The 22,126-nt window shown below is 33.8% G+C and overlaps 4 protein-coding genes and 1 long non-coding RNA gene across 7 annotated transcripts; 1 reads left to right on the forward strand and 4 right to left on the reverse strand.

Moving 5' to 3' along the window:
* Window positions 1-684: 684 nt before the first annotated feature.
* Window positions 685-4,689, reverse strand: LOC112795389 (receptor-like protein EIX1). The gene is made up of 2 exons (XM_025837320.3): window positions 1,493-4,689; window positions 685-1,068 (listed from the first exon to the last, which is right to left on the reverse strand). The coding sequence occupies exon 1, from the start codon at window positions 4,586-4,588 to the stop codon at window positions 2,618-2,620; it is 1,971 nt and encodes a 656-aa protein (XP_025693105.1). The 5' UTR covers window positions 4,589-4,689; the 3' UTR covers window positions 685-1,068; window positions 1,493-2,617.
* On the reverse strand, window positions 1,513-2,243 carry LOC114927602 (receptor-like protein EIX2). The gene is made up of 2 exons (XM_029297665.1): window positions 1,979-2,243; window positions 1,513-1,835 (listed from the first exon to the last, which is right to left on the reverse strand). Exons 1-2 carry the CDS (start codon window positions 2,241-2,243, stop codon window positions 1,513-1,515), a joined length of 588 nt encoding a protein of 195 aa, XP_029153498.1.
* A 1,506-nt stretch (window positions 4,690-6,195) lies between the features above and the next one.
* Window positions 6,196-10,672, reverse strand: LOC112797830 (receptor-like protein EIX2). Its single transcript, XM_025840935.3, has 2 exons — window positions 7,319-10,672; window positions 6,196-6,446 (listed from the first exon to the last, which is right to left on the reverse strand). Exon 1 carries the CDS (start codon window positions 10,492-10,494, stop codon window positions 7,321-7,323), a length of 3,174 nt encoding a protein of 1,057 aa, XP_025696720.2. The 5' UTR covers window positions 10,495-10,672; the 3' UTR covers window positions 6,196-6,446; window positions 7,319-7,320.
* A 7,302-nt stretch (window positions 10,673-17,974) lies between these two features.
* LOC112797831 (phosphatidylinositol 3,4,5-trisphosphate 3-phosphatase and protein-tyrosine-phosphatase PTEN1) lies at window positions 17,975-21,715 on the reverse strand. 3 transcript variants are annotated; one of them, XM_025840936.3, is made up of 8 exons: window positions 21,402-21,542; window positions 20,502-20,816; window positions 20,215-20,391; window positions 19,827-19,940; window positions 19,425-19,598; window positions 18,831-19,070; window positions 18,551-18,652; window positions 17,975-18,250 (listed from the first exon to the last, which is right to left on the reverse strand). In XM_025840936.3, exons 2-8 carry the CDS (start codon window positions 20,775-20,777, stop codon window positions 18,110-18,112), a joined length of 1,224 nt encoding a protein of 407 aa, XP_025696721.1. In that variant the 5' UTR covers window positions 20,778-20,816; window positions 21,402-21,542; the 3' UTR covers window positions 17,975-18,109. The 3 variants fall into 3 exon arrangements, with proteins under 3 accessions (XP_025696721.1, XP_029153850.1, XP_029153851.1); XM_029298017.2 differs by having other exon boundaries at window positions 20,502-20,753; window positions 21,402-21,497; XM_029298018.2 differs by lacking the exon at window positions 20,215-20,391 and having other exon boundaries at window positions 21,402-21,715.
* LOC112797833 (uncharacterized) lies at window positions 18,632-20,012 on the forward strand. The gene is made up of 4 exons (XR_011880597.1): window positions 18,632-18,728; window positions 18,884-19,061; window positions 19,437-19,659; window positions 19,740-20,012. It is a non-coding gene; the product is annotated as an uncharacterized lncRNA (long non-coding RNA).
* Window positions 21,716-22,126: the final 411 nt, after the last annotated feature.

Consider the following 22,126-nt stretch of genomic DNA (forward strand, 5'->3'; position numbering starts at 1 on the left):
AGAGATACACTTGAGAGAAAAGCCTAGAGTTGTTTTCTGATTTATTTAGGTATGATTGTGTCTTGTATCTTGTACCTGTAAGGTATCCCTTTCTTAGTTGGATTAGCACTAAGAGGTATAGTTAGGTATTAGCATAGCCAATGTCAAGTTAGGTTAGAACTTGAGTGTGAAAGGATTGGGTCAATCCTGTGTTATTGGTGTATGTAATACTGTTAACTATAGTGAAATTCTTCCATAGTTGTGGAGGAGACTGGATGTAGGTTGCATAGCACAAGGCAACCGAACCAGGATACTTGCTGGTGTTAGCTTTTCTCTTCTCTGCTGTGTTCTGTTTTCTGATTTTCATGAGACAAAAACAAATTGTCTCATAAATTTCCGCTGCTCCGTTCGAACAGAATCAGAATTGCAAAGTTATTTTAAAAGGGTAATAACAGCAAACAAAAAGGAAGGCATAGATTCAACCCCCCTTCTCTAAGCCTACCACAACCTTCAGAGCATCTTTAGATTTGTTTGAACTTTAGCATAGACTTTCTTTTTTCTTTTTTGTTTGCCTTATATTATTTTATTTTATTTTTTTGAGAGTTCATCAAAGATAAAATTTTAGACTTTTCAAACATAAAAGTTTTATGCTATTATACTACTTCTCCCAAAAACTTAAAGCTAATAAAAAAATAACATAAAAGATTATATGTTTAACACTATCTATTTTTCTTTTTTATTTTAATTTTTCAACTTTTGAGTAGACAAACATATGACAAGTTACTTGATACATCATTACTCAAATTTTAGACCAATAGATTTAATACCTATTAACTTAACAGAAAACATAACTACTACAAATACAAAGCACTTTCATAACAACACCTAAATCATCCATGAAAATAAATTACAGCAACAAAACAAGGCCAAGTTTCAAAGAATCCTCTTCCACACATGCAAACACAACACTTATTAGCATCTGCATCACTACATTTGGTTGATTTCCTTCCAAATGGATACACACGAAGATCCTGGTTGTATCACAAGCAAACCTCTTTTTTTAACATATGATGTTGTCTACTCTTTTACCTGAAATATATAACAAAGTTACACATCAGGTAATATTCAAAATATACACAAGTGACAAAAAGCAGAACATATTTAAGTAACATACAATGCAAACCATATCTGACATACATTATCTTTCAATACAACACAAGATCAACTTCACATTGTTATTACAATTTTATGGACGACCAACACTAATCCTAACTGAATCTACATTATCATAATTCTTATGATCCAGAAGAACAATACTACTAATAATTGCTAAAACACTGCATATTTGTTCAACTTACATCTTATCTTATAATGAATAATTTCAAAATATATGGATGCCTGGATCTGGGTGGATATATTATGTTCACACTAATTGCTCCATAAATAGCTAATTAAGAGAATCATGTAACCAATTCCACAGATACTAATACACAAAAATGGAAGGGTTACATACCTGTATACTTAAGATCTGAGTCATTTTAATTTAGCCATCTTAATTGCAGCAAATACATAAAGCTTGTCATATAGATCATTAAGGAACTTGAAATAAGCATATCTCCAAGATTTCTTCAAAATCAATGAGCAGGAAACTCCCCAAAACCCCATAATAAATCCAATCGCCAAAGCAATGTAAAACCCTTCAGTAAAAAATTGTTCTTCGTGATCATCATTTCCATCAACTTGATTCTGAGTAGGAATGAGACAGGTTTTGTTGAGAGGAGCACCACATAATTTTGGATTTCCTATATAAGCAGATGCATCTCTAGTTTGAAGTTGGGTACCGAGTGGAATTTGGCCTGATAAATCATTATATGATATATCAAGAACACTGAGACGATCTAGCTGAGAGAGTTGTGAAGGAATCCTTCCAGACAATTGATTTCTAGATAGATCAAGAAAATCCAACGATTTCAATTTCCAACACCTTGAGGAATATTACCAACTAACTTGTTCCTCGAAATGTTAAGAGAAACTAAACCAACAAGACTCATCATCTCACTTGGAATCTCCCCATTGAATCTGTTACTTGATAAATCAATGCTTCTCAATAGTCCCAATGTACTTCTGTATTTTGACATTTTTCCTTTCCATATAAGTGAAGCACTATCAGCATTAACTCCAAAGCTAGTAATGCCATCAAAATCATCATAATATGCATCATAAGCATAGAAAATATCAACCTTTGAATTTGCTTGACTTGCCATTGCAGAAAGATTGCTTATGCATTTAGGTATATTCCCTGAAAGACTATTCAAAGAGAGGTCCAACAAATGAAGCTCATCAAGATTACATATACTTAGAGGCATGCTCCCATGAAATTGATTGGAATGCAAGCTAAGTATAAACAGATTTGAAAGATTATTTCCAATCCAGCTAGGGAATGGCCCAGTTAAATTATTCTTTGAAGCATCAAAAAGTCTTATCCCTGTGCAATTAACAAAGGACAATGGTATTTCTCCAGAAAAATTGGTATCACCTAGATGTAATGACTGAATTTGCCTCAATGATCCCATAGATCTTGGTAAGCTGCCATGAAAATAATTGTTGGACAAATCTAGGAAGCCTAGAGATTGGAAATTCATCCAACAATCTGGGAGCTGTCCTCTAATGTGATTATTTGAAAATCTAAATATTCAGTGTTCGCAGACACGTTAGAACACAGAAAAAGATTTGCTGTTGAAAACATGTTGTTGGACAGAAACACTTGTGCTGATATTGAAAGAAATGCTGGGACTGGGCCTTCAAAAGAATTTGAGCTTAGATCAATCTGCAAGGCACTCTGAGGAATCAAAGGTAAATTTTCAATTTTGCCTTTGAAATGGTTGTGGGAAAGATTCAATTTTACCATTGTGGGAAGGAATTCCCAGAACCAATTAGGAACATTGCTAGATATTTCAGCTCCAGAAATATCCAACCAATTCATGTTATGTTGGCTTTGAAGCCATTTTGGAAAGTCAGGGCCCAAAATGCAAGATGCCAATTTAATCTTGATTAATTTGAAAGGGGGAACCCACTCATTGCTAATGTTAAAGACCAATGAATTATGAGATAAATCCAAAGTTAATAACATGGAAAGTTTAGAGAAATGAGACTCAGATATCAAACCTTCCAATGAGTTATTTCCAAGCCTTAACTCCCTCAAATTGGATAGTTGTCCAATGCCTTCATGCAAAGTTCCATTTAATCCATTGCTATCAAGTCGTAACACTTGCAATGATGAAAATGAAGAAAGGTCTGGCACCATACCTATAATTTCATTCCATCCCATCTTCAAAGTTTGCAATTGCTTGTGATTACAATTGGACAATGCTTTAGCAAACTCATGAAACTGGCCACTCAACCTGTTTCCGGAAAGGTCTAATTCTCTCAAGCTGCAAACATGAAACAATGATATAGGTATTTGGCCTTCGAGTTGGTTGCTGGCAAGATTCAAGTATTCAAGAGAGCTCAATTCCCCTATGGCTTCTGGTATGGTTCCCCTCAGAGAATTATGATCCAAATTGAGCATGTCTAGGCTGCTAGTTGAGTTCATTAACCATGGAAATATCAAAGACGAGTTCATCAAATTGTTGCCAGAGAGATCCACAAATGACAGAGAAGTGGAGAAATTTGCAGCAGAAGAAAGTGATGAGGGGATGGAATCTGAAAGATCACAACCATTGAAGTCCAAGTATTGTAGATGAGAAAGACCACTCACTAGTTGTTGCCAATTGTTTGCAGTGCTAAGATTAACCTTAGGGAGTGAAAGATGCCTCAGAAATGAAAGATGAGATAACCATTGCAAACCAGAACTCAAAGATATTTGGTAAGAGGAGCTAAGGTCAAGATACTCCAAATTTGAAAGATTTCCAAAATTTTCTGGAATAGTTCCATTGAAACCATTTTCACTCAAATCCAAATATTTCAAGGATAAGAGACTTCCAAGTTGTGGAGGAATGTTCCCATGAAAAGAATTGGATCCCAAATGAAGGTACACTAAATTGGAGAGGTTTGAAATTTGAGGAGGAATTTCTGCAAAGAGGCTATTATATCCAAGATCAAGATATTCCAAGAAGAGCAAGTTGCCAAACTGATGGGGTACTTTTCCTTGGAAGCCAGAGTGTGAAAGATTGAGGTATCTCAAATGGGTTAAAGAGGCAATAAAGATAGGAATTGAGGGGGTGAGATTGAAAGAAATGTAACTAAGATCCAAATAGTTCAAATGATGCAACTCAGCCAGTGCTGTAGTAATGGAGCCAGCTCTTACAATATGATCAGAAACATGAAGATCAAGCTTCAAAACATGGCCTGTTTCATTGCTACACTGAATGTGTTCCCAGTTACAACACTCTTTTTGATTGTCTCCATGTCCCCAAGAAGAAAGCCAAGCATTGTTGTTGAGATGAAAACCCTGTTTCAAAGCGAGTAGTGCTTGCCTTTCACTCTCTATGCACTTCACAGTAACGTTGCCAATCATGGGGTTTAATGCAAGTGCATGTAACACTGATATGTGCATGAAGAATACAATAAAGACATAATACTGAAATGCCATAGCAAACCTTGGATTCATGGTAATTGTGTAGCAAATGAAAGAGGAATGATTATTTACAAGAGCAAAGGTCAGTCATATATTAAGCTTAAGCTAACCACTTATGTGTCAAAAAGACTAGTCCAAAATTGAAGACATAAAGAATGGAGTTGAATTGATCAACGCGGTTTAACTAATAGATATTAATTACGTAGACCAAGTAACTAGTGCACTAGTGCAGTGAACCGATACAGATAAATGAAGTTGATCAGCGCGTTTTAATTAAGACTAGATTAAGACCTGCTATATATTAAGAGCTAAACTAATTATATTATATTATATAATATAAATTTAAAATATTATATTAGATTAATAATTAAATTAGTTCTTGAAAAATAAGGTATTTTTTAAATTCGTCGCTTAAAGATTTTTTCAATCAAATTAGTCCATCAAAGATTACGAATTAATCATATCTGTCATTCAATTACTCCACTCACAATTTTCGTCGACAATTGATGATGTAAAATGTTAACTGATGGTATACATGACACATAACATGTTGAATTAAACGTTAACTAAATATGTTTACAAAAACAACCAATTTAATCACTAGGTCATATTAGAAATAGGATTCTTGTAATTGGGAAAGATGACTAAATTAATAAATTTTCATAAACATGTTTGGTCAATATCCAATTAGACATATCAGCTATTATATATGTTATCAATTAACGTTTTACCACATCAATCTTTGAAAAAAATTGTTAATGGAGTGACTAGAGGACAAATATGATTAATTCTCAATCTTTGAAGGACCAATTTGATTTTAAAAATATTCAAAGAATGAATTTGAAGAGTGTCTTATCTTTGAGAGATTAATTTGACTATTAACCCATATTATATTATGGATGAATTAATAATATGTAAATTAATATTGAATTTAAAAGTTAATTTATAACAAATATTATACAAAACTTTTATTTGAAAATTTATATATAATTTAATATGATTATTTAAAAAAAAAGAAATACAAAAAAATATACCGTTTTGATGTAGATAATAATCGTTATTGTTTAAGTTTTGACTAATGATATATATTAAATTTAATTAATTAAAAATTTTAAAATTTTATTTAGTGATATATTAAAATTAATTTAAATTTTGTAATGATTAATCATAAATGATATATTAATATTATATAAAAATTTAACTATTTTTTATATTGTAAATTGACAAATATGTATGTAAAATTATTGACGAGGCATAAATACAAAAAATAATATAACATAAATTCATTCTATTATATGTTAGTATCAACTTTTACATAATATAAATAGATAGATAGAAATGATACAGTTGAGAAGTGGAAACCACCACGAGCGTAGTTTATTTTTTTTTTATGGAAAAATCAATACAAAATTAAACATAAAAATGATGAGAAGTTGTGAATATTCCTTCCAAAAAAAAAAAGTTTTTAAATAAATCAAGAAAATTTATCAACTTCAATTGTCCTATAGTTAAAATTTATCTCCTCTCATTGTGTTTCTTGAAATGTTAAGAGGAAACCAATGCTTTTTGAAAGCTTTTCTACTTTCTTTTTCTTTGAAAGAAGAAAATATTAATTTTATATGAAAATGGTAAGCATGAACTGAACAAAAACAGAACTATCACAAGTCCACAATAACTAACACTTAATATCGTCCCTGAAAATAAACTACAGCAATAAAACAAAGGCCAAGTTTTACAATCACACCAATATAACAAAACAAACACCCTGCAGCTACAGCAGAAAACCTAAAAAAAGGGCTAGAATATGCAAACATAACACTTATTATATTAACTGCATCTCTAAATGTTATTAGTCTCCTTCCAAATGGATACACATGCATGAAGATTCTGCCTGAAAGATATGACAACATTACATGTTAGATAATATTCAAAATATATATGTGTAAAAGAGCAGAACTATACATTTAAGTAACATAAATGCAATCCATATCCCATATACATATACTGTAATACAAGAACAAGTTCACATGTTTACAATTGTATATATAAGAATGTATATATAAAGACTAAATATATAATAAAAGAGTCTGCATATATAAAAAGTGAAAACAGTAAACAATCTCTTGAGTATAGAGCCAAGTAAGTATATCAACAGCTCTCGAAAACAGAGTAGTACTAGAGAAATTGAATGAAATCCACTTATACAAAAACACACTAAAACATGCACTCTTAAACCAAAAAACGTGAATAAAATATATAAAACCAAGCTTCACATCCATATATAAATATCCAATTCAGAAAATGTAAACAGAGTGATACGAAAAAGCATCCTGTCCAAACTTCATCAATTCACACCTACAACATAATCTTTAACACATGGAAATCCTTAGAAAACGTGATACTTATTCTCAAAAACATATCCACTTCAAATGGATAACCATGAAGATCTTCCTTGCATCAAACAAACTCATGTTCGGTAAAATACAACATATGTTTGCTAGGAACTAATATTATAAGTAAGCTACTGTTTTAACTTGGAAGTAATCAACTAAGCTATGTTTTAACCATTAAAAAATCAATAATAAATGGTTTATTTGGTGTGTCCAACTTAAGGTTTCAACTATAATAAAGTACATTTTAGCACTACTATATTTTGTTTCGTTTAGATAGATCAGATATTAATTTTTTTGGTATACCAATATTATGAATATAACAACTATATCAACAATAACAAAAACTAGAAGAAATGAAAACGGTGCATACCTTCATATTTGAGATCTGATCCTTTTCAGTTTGGCCACCTTGATCACTGTAAATACATAGAGCTTGTCATAGACATCACTCAACAACTTGAAATAAGCATATCTCCAAGATTTCTTCAAAATCAATGAGAAGCAAACTCCCCAAAATGCCATAACAAATCCAGCAGCCATAGCAATGTAGAACACCTCGCTTACAAATTGTTCATCATCATCACCGTCAGCATCATGTTCACTGATCTGGTGACCATGAATGGGACAAGTATTGTTGAGGGGAGCACCACAAAGTTTTGGATTTCCTGCATAATCAGAAGCATCCCTTGTTTGAAGTTGCGTGCCAACTGGGATTTCTCCAGATAAATCATTGTATGACAAGTCAAGAACACTGAGACGGTCAATCTGAGCAAGCTGTGAAGGAATTCTTCCTGACAAATGATTTCTGGATAGATCAAGAAAATCTATTGACTTCAGCTGTCCAATAGTTGGAGGAATGTCTCCACTAAACAAGTTTCTTGAAAGATTTAAAGAAACCAAGCCAATAAGACTCATCATCTCACTTGGTATTTTCCCTCTTAATCTGTTGCTGGAGAAATCAATACTTCTCAACAATCCCAGGGTGCTTCCATATTTTGACATTTTTCCTTTCCATATCAGTGATGTGCTATCATTATAAATTCCGATGGTCACATTATAATTATAGTAATCAGTAATGGTTGCATTTGAATTTGCTAGTGTGGCCATAGCAGATAGATTATTTATGCATTTAGGTATATTGCCAGAGAGAATATTGAGAGAGAGGTCCAAGACATGGAGTTCATGAAGATTGCACATGCTTAATGGAATGTTACCATGAAAATTATTGGAACGTAAGCTAAGTACAAGTAGCTTTGGAATATTATCTCCAATCCAGGTTGGTATTGTTCCTGACAACTTATTACCTGCAGCATCAAAAACTTGTAGTTGTGTGCAATTATGCAAGGATGATGGTATCTCTCCTGAAAAATTATTGCCTTCTAAGTGTATTGACTGGATTTTTCTTGAAGACCCCAGAAATTTTGGCATATTTCCATAAAACTGATTATTGGATAAATCTAGGACGACTAATAACTCAAAACCCCTCCAACAATCCGAAAGTTCTCCTCTAAGGTTGTTGTTTGACAAATCCATAAATCTTGTGTATTTGGAAGAATTTCCACATAAAAGATGATTTGCAGTTGAAAATCTGTTATTGGACAAAACAAGTTTTGAAGCAATTGAAAGGAATGCTGGAATTGGGCCTTCAAATAAATTGAAGCTCAAATCAATTGAAAGACTTTGGTCAGGTAGAATTGCGTCTTCAATTTTTCCTCGAAAGCTGTTGTGAGAAATATTCAAATTCCACATCTGAGGAAGGGGTTCCCAAAACCAATTAGGAACAGTGCTAGAAATTCCAGCACAGGAGATATCCAAATACTCAATCTTCGTTTGGGTATGAAGCCATGTTGGGAAGTTAGGTCCCAACTTGCAAGAGGCCAAATAAATGTTATTTAAATTGAAAGGGGGAATCCAATCGACGCTAACATTAAAAGCCAATGCATTATGAGACAAATCCAAAGTGTCAAGATTGGAAAGTCTTGAGAAATGAGCTTCATATATCAAACCTGTCAGGAAGTTATTTCCAAGGCTTAGCTCATTTAAGTTGGATAGTTGTCCAATACCTTCATGTATGCTTCCATTTAATCTGTTGTTATCAAGTAGTAACTCTTGCAAAGATGAAAGATGTGAGATGTCAGGCACCACCCCTGTAATTTCATTCCAGCTCAAATCCAAGAATTTTAAGGGTCTATGAGCACAACGAGAAAATACTCGAATATATTCATGAAACTCCCCTGTCAACTTGTTTTTGGATAGGTATAGTTCTGCCAAATTGCAACTATGAAACAAGGTTACAGGTATTTGGCCTTTGAGCTCATTATTTTCAAGATTTAACTCCTCAAGGAGGCTCAAGTTCCCAAATGTTCCTGGTATGGTTCCTGTTAAACCATTATCATTCATTCTGAGAGTAACAAGACTACGAGTGGAATTCATTAACCATGGGAATATGAAGGATGCATCCCTTAGAGAGTTGTTAGAGATATCCACATATGAGAGAGAAGTGGAGAAGTTAGCGGGGGATAAAGTGGGCATGGAATCAACAAGATTGCAAGCATTCAAGTCTAAATATTGAAGATGAGAAAGGCTACTCACTTGTTGTTGCCAATTGCTGGCACCACTTAGATTCACCCTAGGAAGTGAAAGATACCTCATGGTTGAAAGTTCAGATAGCCATTGTAAATCTGAACTTAATGACATGGTTTTGTCCAAGGCATAATACTCAGGATGGAGGTCAAGATGCTGTAAACGAGAAAGGTTTTTGAATTGACTAGGAATGGTTCCGGTGAATGCATTTGCACTTAGATCAAGATGTTCTAAGGATAAGAGATTTCCAAGCTGAGGAGGCAGTGTTCCATTGAAGTTATTATCACTAAGATCCAAATATGTCAAGGATGACATATTTGTGACTTGAAGAGGGAATCCTCCAACCAAATTACTGAAACTAAGATCAAGGTACACTAAATGGGAGAGATTTGAGAACTGAGAAGGGATTTGTTGCGGAGGATCAAATTCATTCGATCTAAGATCAAGATACTGGAGGAAGAGTAGATTTCCCAATTGAGGGGGTATGTTTCCACCAAAGGAACAAAAAGAGAGATCGAGGTGTGTCAAAAAGGTTAAAGAGGCAATGAAAGGAGGGATGGATGGAGTGTGAGTAAAGTAATTACCACTAAGGTCCAAATACTTCAAATGATGTAACTCACCTAGTGATGGACTTATGGATCCAACTGTCCTAAAGGGATCAGTATGAAGATGAAGCATGAGAACATGGCCAGTTACATTGCTGCACTTGACGCCTTCCCAGTTGCAACACTCCTTCTGCTGCTCCCCATCTCCCCATGAAGACAACCAATCATCATCCGTGGCATTGAAGCCACGTTTGAGAGAAAGCAGAGCCTGCCGTTCACTCTCAATGCACTTCACGCGTGGCACCACCACTGCACTGCTGGTCCATGCAAGTAGCTGCACCATCAACACCGCATAAACTACACCATTCATCGTCATCACTCCAACCACACAATATTTCAAGTTAAGTTGTTGTATCATATCATGTGTTCTCAACAAGGGACATATTTCCAATTTATAACCAACTGATTCAAATTAACAATATAATCAACGCGTACGTAGGTTATACTCACAAAAAAATGAAAAATACATAATGAGGACAGCAAATTCCACAAAGACTAATTCAAAACAAAGATATATAACTTGTCAAGTGTGGCCCAAATGCTTCCACTCACTCAACGTACTCTATACTCACATCACTCATGACTTGAACTATTGACTTAAGAAGTCAACTTATTATATTCATCACACTACCAATTATTTATTGTTCATTTTTTTAATATTTATTTGTCTTATCGATTTTTAGCAAATCGAAGGTGGTTCCATATCTATTGGTCTGGGAGCCAAAACTTACTCTTCTTTGTGAGTACCAATTTTCTCAAAGTGTATTAAAGACCTTTCGACCAGACAAGATTCAAAGAAATCTAAAAACGATAAATAAAGATTTTAAAAATAAATTGACTGAATTTAAAATGATTTGCATTAAATTTAAATGAAACAGTAAAATACCTTCAATTTAATCAAAGGACTTTTGAAAATAGAGAATAAAGGTGCTGAAATGTAAAATTTGACAAGAAAAATAAATGTTGTTTGAAAGATAAACTTGCGAGAAAAAGTAAAATTTGCAGAAAACGTAAATAAAAAGTAAAAACAAATGAAAGGAAAGCCTACAGAAAATTACTTCGATACAAATTCAGAAATTCGCTAGGATGTGAGTGTGCGTGAGTAATTTTTGAAGCAAAGTTCCAACCTATGCTTCCCTTCGAGCATTCTCTTATTTATAATCATCTTCAACCAATCAATTTAAAGTGCAACTCCCACGTCCATTAAATCACGTGTAGTTTTTCACTTCTTTTGCTTGATATTATAATGTCCAAAAAGCAACCTTCGAATCTTGAGGTCTTCGATTTACTTTATCAATCGACTTATTGACTAGTTGTGACAATCAGACTTTTGCTCGATATTTCCTGTCAAAGGACCTTCTCGATGTAGACTTATCCTAGACGAATCTCCTCCTCCTTCCACCGAGGGTACTTCCATCTCTACTGGCTAGAAATCTGCCCTGCTGAATGTTGTCAAGGATGTTGTTCAGGAGTTTGTCTCTCAATCAAATCACTTGATTGCTATGAGCAAAGAGCAAAGGAAGCTAGCAAGCAAGCGCGAAAATTTCCTCCATAAGTCAAGAAATAGAGTGGCTGTGTTCATGACTTTCATTGATAACCTTCAAAAGGATGAAGACCCTGCCACTGATGCTGATGAAGACAGTGATTCGGAGGAAAATGGTTCGGATGCCTAAAAATTGTTTCATGAAACTGCTGTTGTCTGCTCATTTTGTCTGATGAATTCTATTTCTTTTGCTACTGTTGAACTGTTTTGTTCTCTTGGCTGACTGTAATAACTTTGGATAACATTGCACCTTTGTTAATTCATTAGAACTGTGCATTAACTCTCTTCTGCAGGTTATAAGGTGCTGTTTTTGCCGATCTTGCATATTATCCACCCTTGATGATAAAAGGGGGAGTAATAGCAATAGGATGCTAGTAGCAATAGGATGCTAGATGGTAAATGTTTCCTAGGAATTTTTTGGCATTGCTGTAGCTACTAGTGTTTCTTTTGGGATTTTTGTCTGATTGTTGCATTAAAAATTGCTCTCACATGTTGAATCTTTGTGCTGCTGATATTAGCGTGATGTTGGGCTAATTATGTGGTATTCCTTAGATAAGATAAATGTGTATAGCTCTCTATTGTGTTCTCTTTAAGTACAATGTAAAACAGGAACAAAGAGGAAAGCATAAATCCAGGAGGAGCTACTCTTGAAAAGGAAAGGGGGAGCAACATAAAAGCAAATGACAAAAATCAAAGGGAGTTTCTAAACCTTACTCAAATTCATTTCCTTTTGATTATTGCTTAAACCATGTTTGTCATCAAGGGGGAGATTGTTGAGTTAAGAAATTAACTAAATTTATTAGTGATGACAAATATTATTTTTGGCAAGATAAATAATTAGTGTTGATTATTGAAAATTGCATATTACTAATTATTTATAAAATGTTGCAGGCCAAAACTTGAAATTATAGCCCAAATGGAATAAAAAGCAATCAACAAAAATGTTGGGCTGAAAGCAAAATTAAGAGCCCAAGGAAAAGCAAAGAAAGAAGCCAAAGAAATCAAATCGGGCCAAGCATATCAATACCCGATCCAAGCCCGATCTGGTTTCAGAAAAGCAAATCCATCTCTTTTGATTAACCAAAAGCAACGTTCATCTCTCTTTTGTCCTAGTCAAATTAGAGTTTCAGAAAAGTAAGAAAGAGAAAGAGAGAGAGCTTCTTCACCAAGCTAGTCACCAAAGAAGCAAGAGAGAGAAGGATTAAGCTTGAAAGGCAGATATCAAATCATCCAGTTCAAGCCCAATCAAGCTTAGGTTAAAGGTAACCCATTTCCTCTTGCATGCATTAAATCTTCATCTCTTCTTCCCAACTCTCTGCTCTATCCGAAATGGGATATAAGGGAAAGAGGATTTCTGTTCCTCACTGCTGTGCATCAACGGTTGAGAATATGTCTTGGGGACCAAGTTGTGTTTCAATGGTCAAGATCTGGGTTTACCATTGAAGAAATCTTTTCTGCTGTTAAAGTGGCTTTCGGTCAAGATGAAGAAGTCAGAAGCAAAGTTTCCATTGTGAGGATTAATGGGAAAAAGTGAAACAGTGGGTTGGTGAAGTTCAAGGCTCAAGAAGTTGACATAGGAAGAGCAACCAAGCAACATGCAAGGAGATAAAAGAAAGACTTTCTGTTCATTCAGAAGGCAAGGAGAGAAAATCAGAGCTTGAGAGTTGTGTTCTTTCAAAGAAGCATTCGGCCAATACTGAAGAACTGTATCTGAGGTTTGCGAATCTGATTTTGCACATAGCAAAGAGGCTGCTGATGAAGTCAATCTCATTCATGTTTTACAGATTGTGATGTACTTTTCTATGTTTATCTTTCTGTAATTTCTTGTGAGAAAAGGCATTGTGAGAAAGCTCAAGTAAAAGCCATGAGTGGTAAAAGGCTAAGTGAAACACTTGAGAGAAAAGCCTAGAGTTATTTTCAGATTTCTTTAGGTGTGTTTATGTCTTATATCTTGTACCTGTGAGGTATCCCTTTCTTAGTTGGGTTAGCACTAAGAGTGAATAGTTAGGTATTAGTATAGCCAATGTCAAGTTAGGTTAGAATTTGAGTGTGAAAGGATTGGGTCAATCCTGTGAAATTGGTGTATGTAATACTGTTAACTATAGTGAAATTCTTCCATAGTTGTGGAGGAGACTGGATGTAGGTTGCATAGCACAAGGCAACCGAACCAGGATACATGCTGGTGTTAGCTTTTCTCTTCTCTGCTGAGTTCTGTTTTCTGATATTCATGAGACAAAAATAAATTGTCTCATAAATTTTTGCTGCTGAGTTCAAACAGAACCTGAATTGAAAGTTTGTTTTAAAAGGGTAATAACAGCAACAAAAAGGAAGGCATAGATTCAACCCCCTTCTCTAAGCCTACCACAACCTTCAATTGGTATCAAGAGCTAAGGTCTCAATAATCAAGCTTAACCGCTTGGAGCAAAGATCCAATGGCAAACAACTTGGGCACTACCACAGTTGCCTACACCCTCACTGAAGGCCAGTCAAACAACCGGCCACCTTTCTTCAACGGGAAGAAATACTCCTACTGGAAAGAAAGGATAAGGATTTTCATTCAATCCGTTGACTACAACATATGGAAGATTGTCGTAAGCGGTCCAAAGATCCCAACAAAAACAAGTGCTGATGGAGTGGTGACTCCAAAAGAAGAAGCTGAATGGAATGAGGATGACAAGAAGAAGATAGAGCTGAATGCTAAAGCAATCAACCTTCTTCACTGTGCTATCAGCTTTGAAGAGTACCGGAAGGTATCTAGATGCAAGACAGCCAAAGAAATCTGGGAAAAACTCCAGGTTACACACGAAGGCACCAAACAAGTAAAAGAAACGAGGATTGATATGTTGCGAAAAGAGTACGAGATGTTTAGCATGAAGGATGGAGAAAGCATTGATGAAGCATTTGAGAGATTCTCAATCATAATCAACAACCTTGATGCTATGGGTACAAACTATGCAGAACAAACCTTGGTGAGAAAACTCCTTAGAAGCCTCACAAAAGAATGAAAAAACACTGCCACTGTCCTAACCGAGAGTAACAACATAAGTCCCATAACCTATGATGAGTTGAGAGGAAAACTCCTTGCCTATGAAGCCACACACACAAACACAGACTCAAAGAAAAAGGGAATAGCCCTCAAGTCACAAATAGAACCAAAAGAGAGTGAGTCTAGTAATGGTATTTCAGATGACGAGCTTTTGTTTTTTGCTAGGAAATTTAGAAAGAGGATGAAGAACAAGGGCAAATACAAGGGTTCAAGCTCAAAGGAGCACAAGATCGACTTGAGCAAGGTGACGTGCCATCATTGCAAGGAGGTTGGACACTTCAAGCTAAACTGTCCAAAGCTAAAAAAGGAGGTCAAAGGAAAGAAGGAAAGGAAGAGAATGCTCATGGCAGCTTGGGAGGAAATCGAGAACGACTCCAATGAAGAAGAAGAGTCTGAAGGTGAAGACAAAGACTGTTTCATGGCTGGAAACAAAAACTTTGATGAGGTAAATTACTTTGATTTGTCTATGGATGATCTACATGCTATTATTGATGATCTCACCTTAAACACCTCAAAACTGCTTGACAAGTACAATGAGTGCAGATCTGAAAGAGATGTGCTAAGAGTTGAAAATAATTTTTTAAAAGAAAAAGTGAAGAAAACTGAATGTGCTTTAGACATCATTGAAGAAAATAGATTTCTAAAATCTGAACTTGAAAAATTAAAAGGAAAGCACATTGTGGATCATTCTCATGAGTTAATTGCTGAAAATGAAAGATTAAATGATATGATTAAAAAGCTGAATGGAGACTTAGCAAAATTTGCTCAAGGTTTTAGTAACTTGGACAAATTACTTGCAAGTCAAAGACCATTGTTTGAAAAATCTGGTTTAGTCTACATAGCCAAGGAATATGCAGTTTCCAACACTTCCTCTATAAAATTTGTGGCTTCTTCATCAAATACCGAATCCATACCAAACAAATTGGGTATTGGATATGTTTCAACTTTTGAAGAAAAATTTGATGAAGTATACACAAGTGAAACTGAGCCTTCACCAAGAACTGATCCGAGTTCAAACCGGCCAGGTTTGGGTTACATTTCGAAAAATGAGGCTGCTTTCAAGAAACCATCATTTTACAACAAAACCTCATTTTCGAAAGGTAAAAATATTCAAAAAAATTCTGGTGAAAATGCTTTTGCAAAGAGGAATAACTTTAATAAAAATCAGTTTGTCAAAAGAGATGCATTTCCTCCAAAAACCAGAAAATTTCAACCATTTAATCATTTCAAGCAATTTAACTCAACTAAATTTCAGCGACACACATCAGAAAATCATTGTGTTAATTGTAAGAAAGTTGGTCACTCATATGACAATGCTTCATTGAAGAGAGAGTTGCAGGAAACAAAGTCTACAATGTTGTTTGTGATTTCAATGCACTTGGGCAACCAAGATGGATTAACTTCAAAGGATCCAAATTAATTTGGATACCTAAGGCTACTTGAAACTCATCATGCAGATTTGCCTAGCATCCAAGAACAAAAAGGACATGTGGTACATGGATAGTGGATGTTCAAGGCACATGACTGGAAGGTCAACCTACTTCATCAAACTAAATAAGTATGATGGAGGTTTTGTGACATTTGGAGATGATGGTAAAGGTAAAATCATTGCTGTTGGAAAAGTAGGTAATGGGCAATCTACTTTCATTGATGATGTACTTTTGGTATGTGGTTTAAAGCACAATCTTTTGAGTATAAGTCAGCTGTGTGATTTAGGGTATTTAGTTGTACCTAAGGGAACTAAAAAAAGATATATATATTTTAAATTAATTTTAATATTATGTTATATTAATTATAAGTTTATTGTTTTATTTTTAATCACACTTGTTAAATTAGAAAATAGATCAAAGAAGTATCAAATTAGAATTTATGGACAAATTCAAATTCAAATATGGATATCAATTTTTCGATAACAAGGTTCTTCTTTATAAATAAGTGCATCTTAAATAAGTGTCTTTATAAATTATTGTTAAGTTTTAAAGATTCAGTTTTTACCTGGTTTAGACTTAGTAGTTAGTATAATTGTGGCTCGAAAATATTTAGGTTTTATCGAGTTTAGAACCGACTTAGAATCTAAAAAATAGTCCTAATATATATTTAGAATTAGGTCTGAGTCAGGACAAATATGATTTTACTTCGTCTATACACACTCTTAATATATTTTATACTGATAATTAATTTTAATAACTGATTTTAGTATACATATAACTCAGGGATTATTCTTTCGTGCATTTTGGGCAAGAAAAATTGGCTTCTTTGTCCCTTTCAGTGGGTTGTGCACTTTCGTGGATATTTCAAACAAGGTAGCAAATAAATGATTTGTAGTTGAAGTTAACACAATAATCCTGCATTTTGGACAAACATGACATTCATCTCCACTAATTTTATGTCAATTTTTTCGTCTGTACATAAGCTCAAGTCTTCTCTAACCCTTATTTTATTAATTTTTTTAATAAACACAAATAATAATAATTACGTTCGATAAAATAATTTTTAAAATTTAAAAATATTATACTAAACATAAATATAAAAATTAAACTTAAAAATTAATTTATATTAATTATATTAAACTTTTTAATTTTAATAAATATGAATTATTTTTAAAAAATTTCACTTTAGATATTATCTAAAGCGTCCCTATCTTTTAAAAATGATAAGTATAAATATATATTTTTTTATTTATCAAATAAAAAATAAAATATTTATGCTATATATTGAAAAGTACAAACTCTTTCTCAAAAAATTTTAACAAACCAAACCTAATTACATAATCAACAAAAATATACCTTCATTTTTTTTGTCGTCTCATATACCTTCATATAAGTTCTCTCAACAAATTAGAGAAAATAATATACTTAAAATTCTAACAATTTAGTGCTAACATTATTACTACCAAGTGTTCTAAAACTAATAATTAAAGATATTTAATTTTTTTTGTGAAATTAATCATACTATGCGATGTACATTAAAAATCAAATACTAATAAGTTATTGCTATATAGAAATATGTTTTTACTATTTTATTAATTTTTTATTTTACAATTGGATGATTATGGTGCATAGCAACTTTAATTGAAATTAAATTCTATGTGAAAACATAGCAACTTTTGCATTATAATGTGCTTTGAAACCCCATCTTCTCGAAATGCTACTCAAACATCAAAACAATACAATATTTGCACTTTCTCCTAATGTCTTGTGCCAATAAAAAAATTAGACAGCAAGACTATTGAAAGAATGAATGCAACACTACACAACAAAACATTGATGGACTCATTTATGATTGGATATAATTTTCTGCTGTTTTTTTTTTTTGGCAGCACACGTTAGTGTAATGTAAAATTGAACATGACCTTTCATATTATCTGTTGCATAAATATTATGATCACAAGGAAACAATAGTAGCATTGTCACTATTGGATACACTTGATGAATTGGCAGGACCAAACAGTAATTCCAAGCTAAAATCACTTCCACATATTGATCTTCCTTTCTTCCCAACTTTGTCCAAATCCTGTATTCCCAGCTACAAAATAACAAAAAGGAAACAAAGTCACATTTTTAATGTAAATAGAGATAACAATTAAATTAGTCTTTTAGTTTTCACCTAATGATGATATTAGTCTCTCAATTTTAATCCGTAAATCAAGTTAGTCCTTCTGTTAGTAAACTGTTATCAAATTGGTCCCTCAGCTTGCCTAACATCATGCTACAGTTGTTAATGTTAGTAAAACTAAGGGACTAATTTGATCATGAAAATTAGAGCATCAATTTGATTTTTATCTAACTGTAAATATGCCAAAATAAATTGATGGAATAAAATTACCTGTACCATGCTGTTCTTAACAAAAGCTGTATTAAAACAGCAATAGAAGAGACGGCCTCCTATCATTTTCTCATAGAATATGACACGTACATCTCCAGTTAACTGCAAACACAAGAATCTTATCAGAAAAACATGTAGCTGTTTCACATTTTCATGCATAAGCAAAAAAGAATACAAGGTATGTTCCAAAGGTTGTTGCTGGTAAAAAGTTGATTAGAAGATCCTTATGATTGGTGAAGATGGATTGATGTAATGTTAAATATGATTAGTGGTTATTTACTAGGATCGGTTGGTCGAAATAATAATCCAAACAGGTTTTCTTGTATATTGCAGGACTCTCTGTGTCCATTTGAACAACAATCCGAGGTTCTTCTTGTTCTGATTGTGTTCCATCTTCATTTTCTTCTTCGATATAAGAAAGATAGTAGCGAGGACTGTTGGTTCTCTGATAGCCTTTCTTAATCTCTCTGCAGCACCCTCGGAAAATTTCCACTGGCGGTCGATAGCACTGGTTAGGAGCCTGTAAATAAGGAAGAACAGCATAACTTTGTTAAGTGTAGAGAAAAGAATTTTGCAGTTGATTCATTAGTTGTTCTTAGTTGCCTCATATACATACAATAAATATGTTGAAAGCTATAGGAATCTGATCAACAATGAGATAAACTTAATAAATGATTTTGGACTGAAATAAGCTGCAAAAACATTAAGCTAATAAAGCTAAGGAACTTAGGCTAGTAACTTTGTAGTGTAACTAGTATAGATTTCTAACATCAAAGAATCCATGTATTCTACTTCTTCTGTTACTTGCACATATATGCATACAATAAGGTATCCAAAAAATATTGTTGCATCAAGAAACTGAGGGTTAACTAACCTCCTCCTGCAGCTCTGAAATCACAAAGAATATTGCACAGATGTTAACTGTATCATAAAGGCGAATTCGGCGCAATTCTCTGCTACATGGTTGAGGCAAGCTCACTCTGCCCCTAGGGGTAGAAAGTACACTTTCAAAGTACCTTACATAACGGCGTTGGCTTGGTATTGATACCTGAAATCACAGAGGATTCTATCATTCATATTTGTTAAGGGTACAAGCATAACTTAAGAAGGTATACTCCTAGAAAACTAAATCAAAATCATAAAGGCCTAGATTTTTTGGTCCATTCCTTATGATATTTCTTTCTTGCAGATTGTAAGAGTCAATATCCAAATTCCTCTGTTGTTGAAGACAAATTTATATTTTTAAATTGATGGAACTATACCTAACATAACTTACTCCTTCATTATTTGTTGTCCTTCTCTCTGCATACAATTGAAGAGCCTCATCTGCTGTCATGCCAGAATAAGTTAGGTATGAACACACCATTAAGCCAGTTCTACCCTTCCCTGCCTACACAATTGCAACAAAAGATTATGTTGTATGTATTCTCAACTTCTTAATGATTCCTTTCCATGTATCAAATTAAAGAATCTCATGTGCGTCCATTGGTTAATTGCACTGCATCATGCATAACTAAAAGCAGTGCAACTTCATGCTTAGTTTTTAGTAGAAGAACTTTACATTAAGTTTTAAAATGTAAGAAGCTGTATGATAAGTATAACGCTAAACAAAATTTATTTGATGTTGAGGCATCATTCCAAAGTGAAGTTCTGAGATCCCATACCATGCAATGAATGACAGCAATATTTCTTGGATCACTTGATAGCCATGAATGCACACTTTCACAAAAATCTTTGATCATTTCAAGGGGCGGTACATGGTTATCATCGAAAGGGTATGCTTCGACACGTCCATGAAAGTTTGCCGGATCATAACTTTCTTCTATACAGAGATTATAGATCTAAAAACATTTAAAATTGATAAGCTTTAGCTATAATCATATGCATGACTATGGAGAGAAGAGACAGATGATATTGTACATTATACATGGCCATGGATTGAAAGTTGCACCTTATAATGTTCATGGTGAGTCATGTCCAACACAGATTTCACCTGCCATAGAGGATTTCGATACACTGCTCGCATTCGTTCTGCAGGAAATGACATTGCCAATATTCTATCTGTGATATATGTCATGTCAAGATCATAGCCGGCAATGAGCATCCGTCTCCGTTGCTTAGATACCAAGTTTCGAATAAAATTCTTGGTAAGGTAATTGATCATGTGATTCTGTAAACTCAAGTCATCAACTTTTTGTGGCCCCTGCTTTGTAAATTTCAACCCCATTTGGTTGATATTTCAGGTTCCACACTAATGATAAGGTATCTATGACACAAGTATAATCATTGTAAGATATGGAATGTTAAAGGTTCATGGCATAAAAATTTAACAATGAATTGCTTCATGGTGTAGTTACAAATGCTACCAAAAGAAAGCAAATATATCAAAGAAAATTTCATTCTTTGTTTTGTTACACTGGAGAGCATTCAATTCAAGCATTTACTTTGTTTGTTCCCTTTATTTTTTCATGTTTGATACTAATCAACCGCATTTTCAGTTTAAACTTCATTTGCCTTAACAACAATTGACCCATAGAACATTTAAGTTTCAACATTGGGTTGATTAATACTTTAATAGCATCAATATGACATTAAAAGTTAAAAACCCTTCACAGGATCAATCAGAAACTGCAATGATGCTCCTCTTGACAAAAGGAATATCAAATTTTGAAACTTTTCTATGCCCTAAGGTTCCCCATTAAGAAAAGAAAACATGGGTATGCCATTATACATTCTGATATAATTGCAATTGAAAAAAGAATGTTACTTTTGATAGTCCCATTTTACAAAACAATGAGAAACAACAAAGACATAGTCATAGAGATAGAATAGGATCAAACATGGCAGGTACCTAATATAGCTTAACATGTAGCTGCGGATTCAGTAGCTCTAAAATTGAAGAGCAGAAAGTAGTAACGTCAAAGGGGTCCCAAAAGGAAAATTGAAGAGAGACCCCAGAGAAAGCCAGTGGGAGGAAGAAGAAGAACAAGATGATGAGAAAATGAGAGATTGATGATGATGATGGTGATGATGGTGATGATGGTGATGATGATGAGGACCCTCCTTGAAACCATTGTTGGTGATAATGGGTTGGTTGGTGAGAATAGAGAGAGGAAGAGAGAGAAGAGATATGAATTGCCATATTTGGAGGGAATTGCTGACCTCGCTTTTTTCCATTTACAACATCACCCTCCAAATTTGGGACTCACCTGAACCCGACAACATAGGAAAATTGGTCTGTTTTCTATGTTGTATTTTCGTTGGATTTTTTGACGGCGGAAACAACATAATCTAACAGCCTTGTTGCCTTTTATTTCCATGTGTTAATTTTCATGTTCTTATGTCTCTATTTAAAACTTCCATTATGTTGAAAATTTGGTCCCTTAACACAATTACTATATAAATTTTTTCAATACTTTTTTATGGTATTTCGCAGTTCGATGGACTAAAAATTAATTCGTCGCGAATCTAAATTCTATTTAAGAGACTGTTGCGGCCAACATTAAATTTTTGTCTCATGAGTAGCAAATGGTCATAATTTATCTCATCATTACTCAAATTTGAGTTCTTTTTGTT

Source organism: Arachis hypogaea, chromosome 4, assembly GCF_003086295.3.
Source record: "Arachis hypogaea cultivar Tifrunner chromosome 4, arahy.Tifrunner.gnm2.J5K5, whole genome shotgun sequence".
Taxonomy (NCBI): Eukaryota; Viridiplantae; Streptophyta; class Magnoliopsida; order Fabales; family Fabaceae; genus Arachis; species Arachis hypogaea.

Bases quoted from the DNA above. Each gene is read 5' to 3' on its own strand.
- LOC114927602 (XM_029297665.1), bottom strand. From the start codon at position 2,243: ATGGCAAGTCAAGCAAATTCAAAGGTTGATATTTTCTATGCTTATGAT. The intron at 1,836-1,978 runs GTAATATTCCTC...ATGATTTATCAG, and splicing joins TTCGAGGAACAAGTTAGTTG to GCCAAATTCCACTCGGTACC.
- LOC112795389 (XM_025837320.3), bottom strand. From the start codon at position 4,588: ATGAATCCAAGGTTTGCTATGGCATTTCAGTATTATGTCTTTATTGTA.
- LOC112797830 (XM_025840935.3), bottom strand. From the start codon at position 10,494: ATGATACAACAACTTAACTTGAAATATTGTGTGGTTGGAGTGATGACG.
- LOC112797831 (XM_025840936.3), bottom strand. From the start codon at position 20,777: ATGGGGTTGAAATTTACAAAGCAGGGGCCACAAAAAGTTGATGACTTG. The intron at 19,071-19,424 runs GTTAGTTAACCC...CCTTATTTACAG, and splicing joins TTTCAGAGCTGCAGGAGGAG to GCTCCTAACCAGTGCTATCG. The intron at 18,251-18,550 runs GTAATTTTATTC...GTTATTTTGTAG, and splicing joins TTAAGAACAGCATGGTACAG to CTGGGAATACAGGATTTGGA.